Raw genomic sequence first — 21,737 nt, 5'->3', positions numbered from 1 at the left:
ATACAAAAGAAAATGAAGAAGTATCTTAGGATAAATTTAACTGAAAACACAAAATACCAAAATTTATAGTATGCAGTAAATGCAGTTTTAGATGGAAGCTTATACTAAAAAATGCAAAAATAGAGGAAAAAAGAAAGATCTCAAATAAACAACTTAACTTTACACACCTCAAGGAACTAGAAAACAAAGAATAAACTAAGACCAAAATCAGCAGAAGGAAGGAAATGATAAAGATTAGAGCAGAATTAAATGGAGAACAGGAAAACAATAGAATAGAAAAGATCAACAAAATTATGAATTGGCTTTTTGGAGAGATAAACAGAATTGAGGAATGTTTAGCTGGACTAAGAAAGATAGAGAGAGGGCCCAAATAAATAAAATTATAAATTAAAGGGGAGACATTACAACAGAAATATAAATGATTGTAAGAGAGTGCTATTAATACTATAGCCAACAAAGTTGACTATCTAGAAGAAATGGATAAATTCCTGAAAATATACAACATGCCAAGACTGAATCATGAGGAAACAGAAAATCTGAACAGACCAATAATTAGTAAGGAGACTGGATTGATAATAAAAAATATCAACAAAGAAAAGCAGAGGATCAGATGGTTTCCTGGTGTATTTTACCAAACATTTGAAATATATCCAAACCATTTTAACAAAGCCAGCATTGTCCTGATAACAGGGACAGGTAAGGAACAAAAGAAAAGAAAACTACCAGCTAATATTCCTGAATAATACAGATGCCAAAAAAATTCTCAACAAAATATTAGCAAACTGAATTCAATGGCAAATGTAAAGGATCATACACCATAATCAAGTGGGATTCATCTCTGAGATGAAAAAATGTTCAATATATACAAATTAATAAATATAATACATCACATTAATAAAGGATAAAAATATTACGTTCATCCACCTACATGCAAAAGAATGAAACTGGACCACTTTCTCACACCACATATACCAATAAATTCAAAATGGATTAAAGACCTAAATGTGAAACCTGAAACCGTAATACTTCTAGAAAAAAAAAAAAAAAACATGGTAAGTAATTCCTTTGATATTGGCCATAGAAACATTTTTTCTAGATATGTCCCCTTAGGCAAAGGAAACAAAAGCAAAATTAAACTCTTAGGATTACATAAAAATAAAAAGCTTTTTGCACAGTGAATGAAACCATCAACAAAACAAAAAGACAACCTACTGAATGGGACAAGATATCTGTGAATGATATGCCTGGTAAGGTGTTAATATCCAAAACATACAAGAACTTATACAATTCAACACCATCAAAACAAATAATCCAATTAAAAATGATCAGAGGACATGAATAGACGCTTTTCCAAAAAAGATGTACAGATGGCCAAGAGACACATGAAAGGATGCAATATCACTAATCAGGGAAATGCAAATCAAAACCACAATAAGAAACTACCTCACACCTGTCAAAATGGCTAAAATCAAAAATAAGAAACACGTGTTGGCAAAGATGTGGAGAAAAAGGAACCCTTATGCACTGGTGCAATCACTGTGGAAAATAGCATGAAGTTTTTTTGATAATAGCCATTCTAACAGGTGTGAAGCAATATCTCATTGTGGTTTTTGATTCACATTTCCTAATGCTTGGTGATGTTAAGCATCTTTTCATGCACCTGTTTGCCATGTCTTCTTTGGAAAAAAAAACTGTCTATTCTGGTCTCATTTTTACTTTTTGTTTGTGCTTTTGACGTCATATCCAAGAAATCATTACTCAGACCAGTGTCAAAAGAGTTTTGTACCAAATACCAAATATTGTACCAATATACCAAATATTAGTTGATCATATATGGCATGGGTTTATTTCTTTGCTCATAATTTTGTTACTTTGGTCTATGTGTCTTTTTAAAATGCCAATGCCACATTGTTTGGATTACCTTAGCTTTGTAATATAGTTTGAAATCAGAAAGTTTGATGCCTCCAGTTTTGTTCTTTCTCAGAATTGCTTTAGCTATTTGGGGTCTTTTGGGACCAAGTGAATTTTTGGTTAAGGGATCCAAAAATAGTTGATGGAAAACAATAGTCTCTTCAATAAATGGCTTTGGAAAATTAGATATTCACATGCAAAATAGTAAAATTAGACCCCTGTAAATCCCTTACACCATCCACAAAAATTAACTTGAAATGGGTTAAAGACTTAAATATAAGACTGGAACCATAAAACCAGAATAAAGCATAGGTACAAAACTCTTTTGACACTGGTCTGAGTAATGATTTCTTGGTATGACATCAAAAGCACAAACAAAAATAGTAAAAATGAGGCCAGAATAGACTTTTTTTTTTTCCAAAGAAGACATGGCAAACAGGTGCATGAAAAGATGCTTAACATCACTAAGCATTAGGAAATGTGAATCAAAAACCACAATGAGATATTGCTTCACACCTGTTAGAATGGCTATTATCAAAAAGACAAGACATAACAAGTGTTAGTGAAGAACACAGAATGGTAGAGAAAAAAGAACCATTGTGCACTGTTGGTAGGAATGCAAATTGGCATAGCTACTATGGAAAACAGAATGGAGATCTCAAAAAATTAAAAATAGAACTACCACATGAGCCAGTAATTCCCCTTCTGGGCACATATTTAAAAACACTGAAACCACTATCTTTTTTTTTTATTATTATTTTTTATTTATTTTTAATTTATTTTTTATTGGTGTTCAATTTACTAACATACAGAATAACCCCCAGTGCCCGTCACCCATTCACTCCCACCTCCACCCTCCTCCCCTTCTACCACCCCTAGTTCGTTGCCCAGAGTTAGCAGTCTTTACGTTCTGTCTCCCTTTCTGATATTTCCCACACATTTCTTCTCCCTTCCCTTATATTCCCTTTCACTATTATTTATATTCCCCAAATGAATGAGAACATATAATGTTTGTCCTTCTCCGACTGACTTACTTCACTCAGCATAATACCCTCCAGTTCCATCCACGTTGAAGCAAATGGTGGGTATTTGTCATTTCTAATAGCTGAGTAATATTCCATTGTATACATAAACCACATCTTCTTTATCCATTCATCTTTCGTTGGACACCGAGGCTCCTTCCACAGTTTGGCTATCGTGGCCATTGCTGCTATAAACATCGGGGTGCAGGTGTCCCAGCGTGAAACCACTATCTTGAAAAGATATCTGCACTACCACGTTTACTGCAGCATTATTCACAATGACTTAAATATGAAAACAACCTAAGTGCCCATCAATGGGTGAATGCATAATGAAAATATATATATATATATTTCTTTTTTTAAAAGATTTTATTTATTTATTCATGGAGACACAGAGAGGCAGAGACACAGGCAGATGGAGAAGCAGGCTCCATGCAGGGAGCCCAACGTGGGACTTGATCCCGGGTCTCCAGGATCATGCTCTGGGCCGAAGGCAGCGCTAAACCGCTGAGCCACCCGGGTTGCCCAATATATATATATTTCAATGACATTTCATATACAATGAAACCTATGGAAGCCACAAATAAGAAGGAAATTCTGCCATTTATAACAGCATGGATCGTTTTTGTGGGTGGTGTAAGACAGGTCTACAGGGGTCTAGTTTTATTCTTTTTCATGTGAATATCTGATTTTCCAACGCCATTTAGTGAAAAGACTATCTTTTTCCATCAACTATTCTTGGATCCCTTATCCAAATATTAGTTGATCATCTGTGCATTGGTTTATTTCTTTGGTATTCAGAGCATGAAGCTAAGTGAAAAAGTCAGGCAGAGAGAACAAATACTATATGATATCACTTATTTGTGTGACCTGATAAAATCAAAACTCATAGCAACCAAATAAAGGTTGGTGCTTGCCAGACACAGGGGAGGGGTGGGAGAAATGGTTGAAGGTGCTCAGAAGCTACAAACTTCTAGTTACAAGATAAGTAAGTTCTGGGGTTATAATGCACAGTGTGGTTACTACAGCTAACAATACAGTATTACATATTTGAAAGCTGCTAAGAGAAGTGATCTTAAAAGTTCTCATCACGAGAAAAAAATCTGTCACTATGTGAAATGATGAGTGTTTAAACTTATTGTGGTGCTCCTTTAGAAATCTATATATATATTTTTATATATAATATATATAATCACTATGTTGCACACCTTAAACTTATACAATGTCATATGTCAATTATATCTCAATGAAACTAAGAGAAAAAAATAACTGAAAACAAAATGCCAATGTAAGAAAACAAACTGGAAGCCTCAAGGGCAGGATGCTATAAAACTTAGGCCCCCAAGTGTGCTGTTGTTACCATATCACTTCTAGAAAAAAAAAAAAACAACCAGCAGGCTAAGTAACAGTATATAACACGCTCTTTACATCTGCCTTGCTTAAAATAGAAATATTTCTTTGCTTACTTAAATTTATTGCTCATGCAAGGCATATAAACTACTGAAATAAGAAACTAATCAAATCTTCCCAGAACACTGGCTTTCTATAAGATGTTATGTGTTACTCCCATTGTTACTTTAAACTGCAAGGCCATCTTTACTGCAACCAAACAAAACAAAACAGACTTGAAAATGTCCTCTTAGAGATTTATTTACTTTCATTACAGCAACACACTGCATCACTGGTAAAGACGGTAAAATTCATTTTAGAATTTTTTTTTTACCAGCCTCTATTTCCTTTGTCATAATGTACACAAGTTAAAGAGGGTGACAACCTGCTATCGACAACCCCCACTATCGATATCATCCTTCCACCAAAACTCCTACCTATTTCTTTGAAATGAAATTTAAGAAACCAGGTACAGGAAAGGAAAGTACAAACACAGGGAAGAAGAGAGAATAAGAAGAGGTAGGGCAGGAAACTCTACATATAAGTAGAAGCAGAATTTTTTAAAAGACAGTAATTTATTGAATTGAAAGAAAAAAATCAATGTGTTTCTTTTTCTTCCCTCCATCCCCCTTTCCTTCCTTTCCTCAGTGTAGGAGTATTGGAGTATTCTTCTTTTTTTTTTTAAACATTTTATTTATTTATTCATGAGAGATACAGATAGACAGAGACACAGGCAGAGGGAGAAGCAGGCTCCCTGCAGGAGCCTGATGTGGGACTTGATTCTGGGACCCAGGATCATGTCCTGAGCCAAAGGCAGATGCTCAACCTCTGAGCCACTCAAGTGTCCCAAGGAGTATTCTTTTTATCTTCACAGAATCTGTGAAATTTCAACCTATACTTCCATTGACTCTACTAAAATAGAATTCAGTTTCAAATTGTTTATTATAGTAGTTTGACTTTTTCTCAACTAATTAAGATATACAGTGCTGGCAATAAATAACCAGTGAGTGGAGGACAGTAGAAGTACTAGCGCTAAGTCCCTTACCTGTCACTTCACAAGTCAGTGTAACACTCTGTTTCTCTTTTACCTTCACATCTTCCAATGTATTTTCACCCACAATGCGAGGTGGTACTAAAGAAAAAGAAAAAAAAAAAAAGAAAAAAAAGAAAAACCCAGAAAAAGTAAGCAACAATTCTTAACGCAGGGTTGTTATTTTATAGGCATCTATGTTTACACTTTGATTAAGCTATAACCTTTAAAACAAACCCCCAAGTTATCATTATTTGTTTACTACAGTAATGTCATAAGACTATTTTGATCAATTCCAATTTTAAGATATAAAGTTGTATGTCATGAATTTCAATTATAATGAATTTTATTGTAACATAAGTTATATAGTCTGGATAAAAATGTCAACAAGTTAATAACATTTATTAGACATTTATTTTTCCCACAGTAACTCTCATATGTATTCACGATAAACAAGTTACCAGAGTCTGAACAATTGTGAACTGAAAAGACATAGCATTTCAGCCATTGTAATCCAACTGATTACATCCAAATTATTTTAACATTGAATTATTGCCAAGAGTGTCAGTCCAGGGGTCAAAGAATACATAAATGTGAGATCAAGCTGTGGAAAAGTTTTAACTACATCTAGAATGCCAATTAGATTGCTTTTCTAGATATTGAAAATTATAAAAATACCTAATACTGAAAGCCCAAAGATTTTTCTTTCTTCACCAGCTGCATTTCTTACAACACAAGTATACTGGCCAGCATCTTCTAATCTGGTCTGCATCAACCGCAGAGTCCTGCCTCCTGGAGAAGCAAACCATTGGATGACTCAAAAAGAAATCTGTAACTCTAACAAGTAAGCCAAGTAATGCTCAATTTAGGTAAAATTCAGTTAATATGCTTCAAAGGCCTTTAACATTCATTAATATCAAGCTTTTAAAACATCATATACTTTAACCCTGTTTATGAAACAGAAAATAGTTTTTTGTTTCAGTGGTTAAAAAAATAAGTACAATGCTAGGTGACAACAGGCAAGAAATGGAGTTTCCGGGACATGACGTTTGAACATAATCTTAAGAGGCATATATATATATATATTTTAAAGATTATTTATTGAGAGAGAGCAATGAACAGAAGGGGCAGAGAGAGGGAGAGAGAATCTCAAGCAGACTCTGTGCTCAGTGTGGGGCCTGACATGAGTTTCGATCTCATGACCCTGAGATTACCTACCTGGGCCAAAACCAAGAGTCTGATGCTTAAGCAATTGTGCCACCCAGGCACCCAAAAGGCAAGTTTATTTTAATGGACAGAGGAGTGGAGAGATACCATTATAGGCAAGTATGAATAAAGATCTAGAGTAGAAAGTAGATAGGTGATGCAGTACTTCACATAGAGCAGGTAGAGCAAATGAGAGAGGCAAGACCAGCTGGAGTATGGCTGGAGTATGACCACATTCTGTGGGCCCTTCAATGCCATGCCAAGGAATCTGGACTTTATTGTGTTCATTAAATGCTATGGAAGTGTGTAAACTAAAAAAAGGTCATGATGTGATTTGTGCTTTAGAAGGACGACTGTGATAGGATGTTTAGGAAAAGATACCCAGTTAGCCACTGGGCATGTAAAATGGGAATGTGAGAAAGAGGACTACACTAATAGTCCTAGATTGTGATGACATCACTTTAGAAAGAATGGAAGAAACCATGAAGACCAACTACTGGTTTTCAATGGACTTTCATAGAATCCTATAACTATTTCAATCAAAGTCTATAAGGGTCCCTTGACTTGCTCATGCAACTGTGCTTTTTTACTTTTTAGATTTTGAACTTCCATGTAATGAAGAGAGATTCTTCATCCAAGAAATTCTTGTAGACTGAGAGGGAAACTCTGATATGCTGAAGGGTATGATTTGGAAAGAAACTCCAATGAAGGACAAAGGAAGAGAAGCCAGCAAATGGGACTGAAACAAAGTCTGCCAAGAGAGAACAGACATTGAGAGAAGAGGTCCTTGAAACCATTTGAGAAGTAAATTTAGAAAAAAAAAAAAAAAGAGAGAGAGAAGTAAATTCTCAGAAAAAAAAATGTAAATCATGTCTTAGATTTCATAATACTTTTCTAACCTGGTATACTTTTGCTTGGTTTCCCGAATTGGAACTAAAACAATTGAAATGGTTAAACATGAAAATTTTCATGTAAATATTCACCTGGCTCTGGACTCCTCGGGAGGGTCCATCTGTTTTCTGTTTTTATAAATACAGCAAGCTGTCACTGAGCTTTTCCTAGAAACAACCTCCCCATTTTCAACTGGTTGAAAGGTGACCTTAGTAGTAACTTATTTACTAAACAAAGCTGATTACCAGAATTCAATATTTTTCCCCCAATTGAATTTAAATAAGGAAAGTTAAATACAGAAATTACCTAAACATGTCAAAAAACTTGTGTTAATTAGGCAAGGATCCAAGCACTCACTGCTACTTCAGGTTAGTGAGACCATAATATGATTCCAGTTGAGAGAGATTCAATCAGTACAATGGTTAGGAGTTACTGCTAGCTCTGCAAACCTCAGCCTCCTGTCTCATGATCTTTCTCTTGTTTCCTGGCTCTCTCATTTAATCGGGTCAAAAACAACAAAAAGATCTGACAGTAAGTTAAACGGAAATGTTTCTTGTACCTGTTAAATTCCTTTAGCAGCTATCTTTTCTTGGCAGATAACTTCATAACAATGACAGGGCTTTTACAAAAGTACTGCTTTCAGAAAATCTGTACTCAAAGTCTCAGGAGAACTAATCTTAATCAAACAGAAGTGTGCAACAGACCAAGGACCAAGCAAGTCATGTGCCATTCATCTGATTCTCATTCATCTATTGCACAATACACATGTTCAGCTGTAAAACTGAATGACTCCTTTGGCAGCACCACAAGGTCAAATACTTTTAATGTGTTCACTCAGGGATCTCCAGCTGCTAGTCAAGCAAAACAAAGCTAAACAAAACCAAAACACCACTCCCGTAAATCTATAATAAGCTAGAGTAGATCACTCTTTGTGATAACAGTACATCACTACTATCTTGCCTTTTTCATTTCCAGGAGCCCTGATGTAGCTTTTTTATTTAAAAAGAGCCCTAATTTTTCAGCAGTTGAGATTCTGTGCCTAGAATCTTCCACTCACTGGCATTCCTTTTAACCTCTGGAACTAGGGAGAATCAGTATAATCCTTTTTTGTGACATGGTTCTTCAAGTATTTAAATTTAATTTTCACTACGTAAGTATAAGGTTACATACAGTTTATTTTTCCAGGTTAATACAATTGGAAATGTAAATTATTTTGTAATAATTCACCATCATAGTTACCCTTCTTTGAAAATATTGTCAACAAATCCTTCTTCTAGTCTTCCTAATGAGTAAGTTAAGTCGGAATACAATTGGTCTCTTCCTTTTTTTATTCATGAAAATATATTTTATTAATGTGGTGAAATACTGCATTGATTTTCTTGATAACCACATCACACTTTTAATGCATACTGAACAACATACACAATTCAGAGATCTTCTTATAAGAATTCTGAAGCCACATGTCACCCTAATTTTCATCTTTTTTAAAGATTTATTTACTTATTTTAGAGAGAGACAGAGTGAGCAGGGGGAGGGGCAGAGGGAAAGAGTGGGAGAGAAGCAGACCCCTGGCTAAGCGTGAGCCCGATGCAAAAACTCAATCCCACAACCGTAAGATCATGACCTGAGCAGAAATCAAGAGTTGGAGGCTTAACTGACTGAGCCACCCAGGCAGCCCTCATTGCTTTTTTTTTTTTTTTTTTAATGTAAGTGTAGGAGTTTATTTAACTTTCATTTTGTTAGGTTTAATTCAAAATTTCCAGAGTGAGGTGTGTTTGAATTCAGATGCCTTCACTCAGCACATTAAGTATTCTTCTACGTGTCCAAGCCTTTTATTAACTACAGCTTGGCAAGATTGTTTCCTAATTATTATTATGAAGGAAGTGAAGTGCAGACTCCTGTGGCATGGCCTCAAGATCCCTGTCTTCCCGCTTACACTGGTCCATAAAGGACAAGCTAATAAATTTTCTTAAATAATTCGATGGGGGAATAGGCTGATTATCTTTTTACAATAAGCATAAAGTCCTAGCTCATTGGAAACTAATCCATCCTGAAATACTTAATTAAATGGAGATTTGTTATATAATGTGATTCATTCTAGACTTTGGCTTCAATTTCTGTACTTCTTTTCATTCCTCACTTTTCAAATGGGTTGTTACTCATTTTAGCATGAATGCTCTGACATACCTATGATTTAAGTAACAAGCAAGTGCTGAGATTTCTTTTTTAAAGAGGATCTAGAGGTATTTGGAGACTCCCCCTTTCATGTAGCTTCTGATGTCCTTCTAAGTATTTTTTCCTTAATATGATCAGCATTATAGTAAGCAACTAGATCAAAAAGAAAAAATAAAATACAGAGAAATTAAGGGGAAACTGTGGCCATATGAAGCTAACCAGATTATCAGGGTATGAAAATTTCTAGTACCTGAGAGAATTCTCACAGAACTGCTAAGGCTGACAGGCCACCCATCTTTAAGCCACGTAATCGAAGGCAGGGGAATTCCTGAAGCTTCACAAGTCAGAGACACAGAGTTCTTTTCCACAACACTGATATTTTCAGGTATCCCATGGTTTCCTATGATGCTTGGAGGGGCTATATGATAAAACAGACAAGAAAAGGAAAAGAAGTTAGCTAACATATACCAAACACCAAATCCTTAACAGCCTATGGTTAATAATAAGACCTCTATTTCTTGGTCAACAGTAAGCAAAATAAGCAATCACAACAATTAGCTTATTAGAAGTAGCAGTATTTTTAGTGTGACATTCCTGGAAGTAAAAATGTCCCTTCTTCCCCACTCATAGCAGTAAATGACTTTCATATTGTTATTTTATTGGTAGTGAATTATTTTCTATGACTCATTCATCTTGTCTGGTAAATCTCTGATATGAATTCATGACCTTCTTATAGGCAGAGTTTTCTAAAAAAACAATCCTAATCCTAAAAATTAAAAGTAGCCTAACAAAAGAGAGACTTAATATTGAAACTTCTTCTCTTTTATATTCTGATTATGTTTGCTTTGGCTCACACGTTTGCTACAAATTAAAGATATTAGTACTGGAATTTGTGCATGTCCTAATTGGATTCAAGTTATAAAATTGTGCCTATTAAAATTATCATTGTTTCTGTAGATTTATAAATCGCAGGGGTGGCTGGGTGGCTCAGTTGGTTAAGTATCTGACTTTTGATCTCAGCTCAGGGTTGTGAGTTCAAGCCCCCATGAGTTTAAAAAAATGTAATACCTAAAGATTCTACCCAAAAACTGTCAGAATAAATGAATTCATTAAAGTAGCAGGATATAAAATCAATACACAAAATCTACTGCATTTCTATAAATTAATAATGAAGTCCCAGAAAGTGCAATTAAGAAAACAATCTCATTTACAATTGTATCAAAAAGAATAAAATACATAGGAATAAATTAACCACAGAAGTGAAAGACCTGTATGTTAAAGACTATGAGACAATAACGAAAGAAATCGAAGAAGGCACATAAAAGTATTGAGGAATTAATATTATCAAAGTGTCCATATTACCCAAAGTAACCTATTTTGTAATGCAATCCCTATCAAAACTCCAATGGCATTTTCCACAGTAATAGAATAAATAATACTAAAATTTATATGGAGCCTTAGAAGACCCCAAATAGCTAAAGCAATCTTGAGAAAGAAAGCCGGAAGCATTATGCTCTCTAATTTTAAACTATTCTACAAAGCTATAGTAATTAAATCAGTGTGGTATTGGCATAAAAACAAACACATAAATCAATGGTACAGAGAATAGAGAACCTGGAAATAAATCCACTCAAACACAGTCAATGAATTTACAACAAAAGAGCCAGGAATATCTGATAGGGAAAAGACAGTCGCTTCAATGAATGGTGCTGGGAAAATTGCATAGCGAAATGCAAAAGAATGAAATTGGACCACTATCTTACACCATACATAAAAATGAACTCAAATGGATTAAAGACTTGAAAATAAGATCTAAAACCATAAAGCTCCTAGAAGAAAACATAAGTCCCTTGACACTGGTCTTGGAGAAGATTTTTCAATTGTGACACCAAAGGCAAAAAGCAACAAAAGCAAAAATAAACTACTGGGACTATATCAAAGTAAAAGGCTTCTGCACAACAAAGGAAACAACAAAATGAAAAGGTAACCTACTGAATGGGAGAAAATACTTGTAAATCATATACCTGATAGGGGGCTAATATCAAAAATATATAAAGAACCCATACAATTCATTAGTCCAAAACAATCAATTAAAAATAGGCAAAGGCTATGAATAGCCATTTTTCCAAAAAAGACTTATAGATGGCTAAAACGTACATGAAAAGGTACTCAACATTATTAATCAACAGGGAATGCAAATCAAAAGCACAATGCGCTAGCACCTCACATCTCTTAAAATGGCTTTTATCAAGAAGATGAAAGTTAACAAGCAAAGAGAAAAGAGAAAAGAGAAAAGAGAAAAGAGAATCCTTGGGCCCTGCTGGTGGAACTGTAAATTGATGCAGCCACTGCTGGTAAACAGGTTTTTTGAGTTTCCTCAAAAATTTAAAAATAGAACCACCATACGATTCAGTAATTTTATTTCTAGGTATTTATATGAAGAAAATGAAAACACTAACTTAAAAAGATATGTGCACCCCCATGTTCATCACAGCATTATTTACAATAGCCAAGCAATGGAAACAACCCATGTCCATCAATGGATGAATAAAGAAATTAAAGTATATATATGTGCAATGGATTATTGTTCAGTTGTAAACAAAATTTTGCCATTTAAAACAACATGGAAGTACCTCAAGGGTATTATGCTGAGTGAAATAAGTCAGACAAAAAGATAAATATTGTATGATTTCTCTTAGATGTGGAATCTAAAAACAAACAAATAAATATAGCCAAGTTCATAGAGAACAGTGGGGGTGGGTAAGCTATTTTTGTTTTTAGTTTAAATAAACAGATTTTTTTTTAATTAAAATTGCAATTTAAATTACAGGCATACAAATGGCTGTCCCCAAGTATATATATATTTGGTCTATTTCTATTGACATTTATGGCTCATTAATTAGAATATTAAAGCTGACTTCAGTACAACTCATGAGCAACTGATGTTGAGTCAGTAAACTCTAAGGAACCTAGACATATACTAACCAAGACAGCAAATTTGGAAAACAAAGAATCAAGGAATAGTACTTGGGATAGTATTGGTTCAAAAGCACTTGAAGAAGACAATTAGACAATTAAATCTACTTTAATATGCACTTTTCTTCTAAGAGAAAATCCAATTATATGCCTGTTTCAGCAAGGTAAGAAATGGGAGGTCAGGCACAGAAGGATAATTGATGAGACTGGTGCAGAGAAAAGGTATACATGAAGAAAATCATAGACTGTAAATAAAAAACCCAACACTGAAGGCTTGCATTTCCCATCTGGGATGCTATAGATTACAATGGCCAGTGGATTGACTTATTGAGCTTCTGTATACTTACTATGTACACTTAAGTCATATTTTCTGTCAGTCATTCCTGCTACATTCACAGCAACACACACATAACGGCCTGTGTCAGATATATGAATGTTCTTCAGCTGAAGGATGCGACCCTCATCCAATATTTCCATTCCCCTTCCCTTGGTCAAAGGACGGCCATCTTTCATCCAGGTCACTTTAGGTTGTGGAATGCCCTGCACCTCACACTCCAAGGAAATACTCTTCCCTCGAGTAACAATAATTTCAGTAGGGTGGTTGCCACTATTGGATATAGTTGGCCGAACTGAAAAAAAAAGAAGAAGAAAAAGAGAAAATAGTGAAATAGTAAGGTTTCAAGTCTTGCATAGGAATTTTTATCAGCCATCAAATTCATTTTTGATGTTGAAATACTAACTACTGAAGAAAGGACCCAGGGCTAACAGACATGGCATTACTATATTGAGAGGTGGACTTCCTTTCCAATGTTTCAAAAATGTGTTTGTGCTTAGAATAAAGCTATCAACACAGTAAGAAAAGAATTCTGTTTGTTACTTTCCCTGATTTTTAACAAGTTATACAACACTTGAACTTATCACTCATAGCTCTAATTTACAGAAGCCTTCCTAGTACTAATAATAAAATAGGTATGGTAGCCTTGCTCATAATCAATTCCTTTCTTCCTTCTACCATCCACTATAGGAGTTGGAAAAGCTGAGACTGTTTCTCTGAAACCTGAGGTGGCCACATGAATCAATTCAGGCCTATGAAATCTAAATAAAGATCTGCTTGGTAGGCATGAGGGCTAAAGGAAATGGGCTTGGAATTTTTTTGCTGTTTTGATGAAAAGAAAACATACCATGCCTTACCCTTATTTTTGCCTTCACTGTGAACTTGATACAGTTGCAGCAATGATCTTGAGACCACCAAGTTAGGAACAGGAGAATCCTAGTTCTCCTGTCTTGGTATAAGTAAGGTACTGTCAAACTCCAGGGACTGCCAACCTCAGGCTTTCTCATTATAAGAGAAAATAAGTCTCTAATTGGTTAAGTCACTAATCACCAGTTATTCTGTAGTTTTGCAGCTGAATTTACCTAATTGATACTTATTCTAAGAAAAAAAGTTAGGCCAATTCTAATACATAGGTGTGTGGGGGAATAAAATGGGCCAGCATTAGTAGTAATCTTGTGTTCTAGTGCCAGTCCTACTATAATCAAGCCATGTGACCTTGGTCATTCATGGAAACCTCTCTGGGCTTAGATTACTACATATACAAAATATAGGCAATAATTTTGTTTCATATCAGCTCATGTAAAGGTTAAATGAGATAATGCAAATATTTAAAACACTTTAAAATCGTATACAAATTAAATGTTCTTTAAAATGAGGTATTTTCGCATTTTACAAATATAACCTATGATAAAATGCCATCTCTCCCCATTCCACACATCCACTATCCTGCCCCCAATACATTGCAACCACACTGATGTGTGTTCTATCAGCATGCTGATGCAGAGTGCACAGCTGTATTGCTAAGTGAATGACAGAAATAAACAATTGCTCTTTGTTTATGTGAGCACAATTCAAACATGTGAGTCTTATGATAGGTATATTATAACCATATTGCCTTGAATGTATCTTAAAGATATAAAGAAAAAGCAAAAAGAAAAGGCAGAAAGATTAAAAGAAAGTCTGGCTCATCAATAACTTACTGTAAACTTGGAGACCATAGTCTTTCTTTGCAGTTCCAGCAACATTCGATGCCACACATGTATAGAGCCCTGCATCAGATTTTTCAGCAACTGAGATCTGTAACTGTCTGCCTCCAGAAAAAGTTCTGACTCGCCCTGCAGAATCAGGCAGCACAGGAGAGCCTGCAAAAAAGACAAAATAGCAGAATACTAAGCAAAAATATGTAGCATTTTGTGTACATACTCTGATAAATAAGTTTATTTACATCTTAGCTCGAGTACCTAAAAGGAAGATGATACTGTAAAATAATCCTATGCAAAAAGAAGGAGGAGAAGAAAGAAGAGGAGGAGCAGGAGGAAGAGGAGACATTATCAAGATTATCTTCCCCAAATTTTTCTTTCAATCAGCATTGCATTTGAAAGCATACTTAGAAAAATAACATAAAATCATAAAACAGTAAGACAAAATGATTTTAAAAATACAGATGATCTGATACTTAAGGATACAAATAAATATTTGTTGATTAATAAACTGAAAATTTGTTCAACTACAGAATTCCATCTTCACATACATTGCATAGCTGTCACAAATATAGCAAAAATGTCATAGAAAGTATTTTTTAAAGTTTACTCTAAAGAAGAAAAAAGAATTCTTTGAATGGTGGACTCTTGATCATTATAGCCACCCTGTAATGCATTAGATTATAAAGCAATCAACTAATACAGATAATTAATTTTTTTATGGAGAACAGTTTAAAAACTGAGTATTTTCAGCTCGATAAAGTGTTATCACATGCTACACATTTAATATAAAGCAATCATGCTATCTAGTATTTTAGTACGCAAACCCCAGGAAAGTTTGTCTATAAACTGATCTGTTTGTCAAACAAAATATAAATTCATGTAACATTTATATATAATTTTATAAATGTTGACGATGAATACTGACCTCTCTTCTTCCAAATGAGATTTGGGGGTGGAATACCACTTGATTCACACAATAAACTAATGAGATTCCCTTCAATGACTGTAAGTTGAGCAGGTTCATCAGAACCATAAATACTTGGTGGTACTGAAAGATGAAAAAAAATGAAAAAATACTATTTTTACATTGACTTAACATAAAATTTCCTAATACTTTACATTAAAAAAAAAAGGTTTCTAATCAAATGACACAAGGAAATAATTAGCACTTGAGGCTGACATATCAATACCATATTATAAGTCAACTGTAAGATGTAGAATAAATACCTATTAGCAGACTTCTTGTTCTCATAGATAGGAGCTTAATTAATACATCTATTCAGAGTGGCATACAAAGAAGCTAATGCACTATAGATAATTAGACTTCTTGCATCAAAAAGCTAAAGCATCTACCAAATTTACACTTAACCGTCAGTTGTGCTCAGCCAGTTTTGATGTCTCAGATACTGAACAGAACTGGAAAACACCAGGTTTACAACATTATTTTACAGGACAGACATTATTTTTCTTTGATCTAAGAAATGGATATGTTACATCTTCTAGAATGCACAACCTTCCTCCTCACTGTCCTTCGGCTTCCCTTTGGAACCTTTAAGTGAACCCTGACTACCACACTTCTCTCAAGGAGTCTGAGTCTGCCTTTGCTGGCTGAACTCTCCCTTCATGATGCTTCTCTGGCTGCAGTATGGTGTGGGAGCTTGTTCTCCCAAGCTCCTGGGAGTTGATGAGTCGGGGGAGAATTCAACTCATTCTCAATGCCTTCCAGGCATTATTCAACTTCAACTGCCCCCGTGTGAAAACCTATTCCTTTGAGGCTCATGCCACCAATTTACTTGTCTTTCTCCCTCACCATCATCTATGAACTCACCATTCTTTTTGTACTAACTGAACAGCCTGGTACTTGTTTTATTCCTTCCCCTTCACATGGAGACCTGGCATTCTTCTGTATGAACTCAACATCTACATGTCTATCCAATCTTACCATCATGGCTTACTCCCATCCTTGATCTCCTCATCCTTTCTCCACCATGTTCATCATCTAGAATGTGTTCTACTGCTCTGTCCTTATAGCTCTTTTACTCAATTATTCCCAATTCTCATTTCATCAACCTAATTGAATCTCAAGTCTTTTCACCTCTCAAAAACCTCCCAATCCAGCTGCCTCAATCTTGTTTACTGGCTCTCCAGCTTAGATTTCATGATCAATAATTTCAACTACTCCTTTGCCAATAATCCTAACTACCTTGCACTGTTGTACTTCCTATTTTACAACACCCTTCTTCTGGATGAATATTACAGTTTATTCAGAAAACTCGGAAAACTCGGCAGAAGAAAATGACAGATGGAAAACTCAGCAGAAGAAAATGACAATTACATAGATTGCCATCACTATAAGTTCACCATGTCCAACCTCAATTCCACCCTCCTCTGCTCCCATGGCTTCCATTGACACAAATACTTGCAAATCTGTATTTGTAAAGCAGACCCCATCTGAGGTCCAGATTTTTATACCTGACCATTAACCATCTCAACTTGGATGCCTTTCAAACTTGACTTGCCCACAACTGAACTCAGTTACCTTTGTTCCTTCTCTGAGGGAAGGACACTGCTATCCACACGGCCTAGTTGGCCAACTCGTACTGACAACCATCCTTTACTCTTCTTGTTTTCATACCTCTCCATGTAATCAATTAGTCCTGTTAATTCAATTTCTTTAATACTACTAGAGTTGATCTGTTTTATTCCCCAAATATGGATCTGAACACCTTAGTCCTTCTTAAAATCATGTTAACAGTACTCAATTGCCTCAAGAATCAAATCCATCTTTAAAAATTTGTTTTAGGGGTCCTTTTCAATCTGCCCCTTTTAACCTTTCCTACCTAATATCTTCTTATTTTCCACTTCACCACACCAGGCTCCATAGTGAATGATGCTTAGTTCAATGAATGCAGACAGTATTCTCCAGGTGTTGCTTCCATCCCCTTTGAGAGCTAATGCCTGCACATCCTTAGAATCTCAGTTAGATGTCATAAATCCTGGTATGTCTTTTCACAAATACTCCCATAAAATCTCTTAGGAGATTTAATTTTAATTGGCTATTTAAAGTAAAGATATTTCTGCAGCAGCAGACTACATGTTCTGTGAGACCAGTGTCTTTGTCTTTCTCATCAACCTCTCTATGCCTGCATGAAGCATAGTGACTTGAACAGAGAGACACATCATTAATATTTTTTGAGTGACTCTATCCTTGATGTATCAACTTTCTCCCCCTATCATTTATTATTATATCTACCATAAACTACTTTCCATTATTTAATTGCTTTTCTTTAAGAGGCATTCATCTTATTTGTAAACTACACTTTGCAGTTTATGTCTAATTTCATTTCTCTGCAATATATGACATTATTCATTTATTCACCTACCCACCCATCTATGTCCAATTTATTTGTTGTCTATGTTTTTTCTTTTGGAAACACTACTGTCCTTAGTTTTCATGACACACGTTTTCCCTCACCTCTTTCACTGCTTCTTCTCAGTTTCTCATTTGTGTATTTTTTCTGTCTCTTTTCTTATATGGTACATGTGAGAGTCATTCTACAATACTCTTCTGTACACACTCTTATTCTCTAAGGGACCTCAACTGCCACATATATAATCATGTCTCCAAGTTTATATTTAAAATATTTTCTCTCTCTCTCTCTCTCTTCAAATTATAGGCTTCTATTTTTGCCTGCATTGAGGACAGCTTCACATGGACACTCTACAGCTATCTTCAAGATAGCATCACAATAATGAATTTATCGCCTCACTTTCTAACTGATCATCTCTCCTAATTTTTCTTCTTTTCAACCTTTACTTGACAACACCTAGTTCAGCATCTTGTCCATATTGGAAGTTATACAAATATTCTTCCTATTGGAAAGAAGTGAGAAAGAAAAGGAAGGAGTAATGGAGGAAGAAAAAGGATGGAAGGAGGCAAGGACATATGTTAATGACACATAACTAATATGTAGTAGATAAATTACCACCTAGTAAATTATACTATTTAAAGGTAAATTAATCTTTTATAAAAGAGTGAATAGCACCTCTCCTAATTTTCCTTTAAAAATTTTAAAAGGGTGATTTATCATTAACAAATCATTTTCTACATAAATACATGCTTTTAAAGTTTTAAAACATATTTTCTTTCCACTGGAATCAAATCATTTCCTCTACCTATTTTTATTTTAAATGTGGTTTTGAATAAATTTTTACAAATCCAAGATAAATCTCAGCTCATTATCTCAGTAGCTAAAAAGTTTAAACAAATATCAAAATTAGGAGAGCATGACATGTTATAAATGAACTTAAAGAAGTAAATAACATAAAGGTGAATATGCTGGAAATGGGGGTACTTTTTAACAATTAGCATACAGTTGTAGCTGAGTAAAAGTGATAATTCCTAAAAATTATCTTAATTGGTAACATATGGTAGAATTTCAAGCAAGGATAACTTTTCTAACTGGTCAGTAGAGTAATCCCACCTCCCATCAAGTGTGGGTGTTCTCTCTCACACACAGAATCCACATGCATGACTTGGCCTTTTGACTTATTTCAATTGATCATCAGTTCATGGAGAAAGATCAATCATTAGAAGATACTGGTTGTAAGAGCTAAAGGGAATAAGCTCAGGCAGGAGAGGAAAACCATTCCACATCAAAATTACACACACTTAGGATAAGGAAGTCTATCTATAAGTGATCTTAAATTAATTACATATAATCACACTTACCCCAAATGTTGACATTATAGTTTTTCTCAGTTTTTCCAGCAACATTTGTTGCCTCACAGGTGTAGCGACCAGTGTCTTGAACTTGAGCATCTTCAATCTAAAAACAAAACCATGCTTTGAAACCTCAGTTTCTATTTCATAATTGGAGTTTTTCTATTGTTATTAGTGACTTCTTATTTTTCATGAGTATTCTAAAGATTTTCAAACATATAGAAAGGAGAGAGAATAGTAAAAATGTATGGCTATGTGCACATCACCCACATTCAACACTTAAATCAACATTCAACAATTTTCATCTATATCATACTTTATTTTAATTATTATTAGTGACTGAAGGTCTAGAAAGGCATTTAAAATATAATTAAATAAAAGCCAGATAAAATAGCAACAAAAATCACAATTTCTGAATAAATTATTTAGGGCTTTAAAATAGATAATGTTTATATGTCTAGAATATTGTTCAGTAAAATAACACCTGTATTACTGGTTTATTACATGTTTTCTTCCTATACTGGGTTTGGCAAACTGCTCCTTTTTTTCAAATTTTTATTTTAATTCCAGTTGCAGTGCAATATTGGTTTTAGGAATAGAATTCAGTGATTCATCACCTACATACAACACCCAATGCTCATCATTACAAGTGCCCTCCTTAACATTCATCACCCATACCACAGCCACCTCCCTCCATCGACCCTCAGTTTATTCTCTTTCAGAGTCTCTGTTTCTCTCCCTCTCTCTCTTTTCCCTCTTCCATATGTTCATCTGTTTTGTGTCTTAAATTCCACATATGAATGAAATCATATGATATTTTCTTTCTCTGACTTATTTTGCTTGGCATAATACATCCTAGCTCTACCCACATCACTGCAAATGGCAAGATGTCATTCTTTTTGATGGCTGAGTAATATTCCATTGTGTATATATACCATATCTTCAGTTGATGGACATCTAGGCTTTCTCCAGTTTGGCTATTGTTGATAATGCTGCTACAAACAGCAAGGTGCATGTAACCCTTCAAATCCATATTTTTGTATCCTGTGGGTAAATACTTAGTAGTGCAATTGTTGGATGTTAAGGTAGTTCAATTTTTAACTTTTTGAGAAACCTCCATACGGTTTTCCAAAGTGGCTGTACCAGTTTGCCTTCCTACCAGCAGTGTGAGAGGGTTCCCCTTTCTCCACATATTCACTGATATCGTTTGTTTCTTGTGTTGTTGATTTTAGCTGTTCTGACAAGTGTAAAATGGTATCTCATCATGGTTTTGATTTATCTTTCCCTGATGATAAGTGATGTTGAGCATATTTGCATCTGTCTGTAAGTCATCTAGATGCCTTCTTTGGAAAAATGTCTATTCATGTCTTCTGCTCATTTTTTAACTGGATTATTTGTTTTTTGGGTGTTAAGTTATATCAGTTCTTGATAAATTTTGGATACTAACCTTTCATCAGATATGTCATTTGCAAATATCTTCTCCCATTCTGTAGTCTATCTCTTAGTTTTGTTGATGGTTTCCTTTGCTGTGCAGAAGCTTTTTATTCTGATGAAGTCCCATTAGTTCATTTTTGCTTTTGCTTCCCTTGCCTCCAGTGACTTGTCTAATAAGAAGTTGCTATGGGGGCACCTGGGTGGCTCAGTTGGCTGAGTGTCTGACTCTTAGTTTTGACTCATGTCATGATTTCAAGGTCATGGGATTGAGCCCCACATTGAGCTCTGTGCTCAGTGGGGAGTCTGCTTGGGATTCTCTACCTCTCCCTCTGCCTCTCCTCCCCACCTCAAATAAATATAAATCTTAAAAAAAAAAGTTACAGGGATGCCTGGGTACCTCAGTGGTTGAGCATCTGCCTTCGGCCCAAGGTGTGATCCTGGAGTCCTGGGATTGAATTCCACATCAAGCTCCCTACATGGAATCTGCTTCTCTCTCTGCCTGTGTCTCTGCCTCTCTCTCTCTCTCTCTCTCTCTCTCTCTGCCTTTCATGAATAAATAAAATCTTTAAAAAAAAGTTACTAAGGCCAAGGTCAAAGAGGCTGCTGCCTGTGTTCTCCTAGAGGATTTTGATGGTTTTCTGTCTCACAATTAGGTCTTTCATGGATTTTAAATTTATTTTTGTGTATGGTATAAGAAAGTGGTCTGCATGTTGCTGTCCAGTTTTCCCAACATCATTTGTTGAGACTGTCTTTCTTTTTTCCATTGGATATTATTTCCTGCTTTGTTGAAGACTAATTAATCATATAACTGTGAACCCATTTCTATTCTCTTCCATTGTTTGCTTTTGTGCCAGTACCATACTGTCTTGATGACTATAGCTTTATAATATAGCTTGAAGTACAGAAATGTGATGCTTCCAGGTTTGCTTTTCTTTTATAGGAC

The 21,737-nt window shown here is 35.0% G+C and overlaps 1 protein-coding gene across 1 annotated transcript in view; it reads right to left on the bottom strand.

Annotated features, from left to right (window-relative positions):
• HMCN1 (hemicentin 1) overlaps positions 1 to 21,737 on the bottom strand; it is a 456,859-nt gene that overhangs the window by 123,992 nt on the left and 311,130 nt on the right. Inside the window, 7 exon segments of the mRNA XM_025430103.3 lie at positions 5,368 to 5,454; positions 6,031 to 6,144; positions 9,875 to 10,042; positions 12,948 to 13,229; positions 14,635 to 14,796; positions 15,563 to 15,685; positions 19,370 to 19,466. Coding sequence (XP_025285888.3) covers positions 5,368 to 5,454; positions 6,031 to 6,144; positions 9,875 to 10,042; positions 12,948 to 13,229; positions 14,635 to 14,796; positions 15,563 to 15,685; positions 19,370 to 19,466 — 1,033 coding nt within the window.

This window comes from Canis lupus, chromosome 7, assembly GCF_003254725.2.
Source record: "Canis lupus dingo isolate Sandy chromosome 7, ASM325472v2, whole genome shotgun sequence".
Classification (NCBI taxonomy): Eukaryota; Metazoa; Chordata; class Mammalia; order Carnivora; family Canidae; genus Canis; species Canis lupus.
Note: the sequence above shows the minus strand (reverse complement) of the source record. Positions and strands in the feature narration are given on the sequence as shown.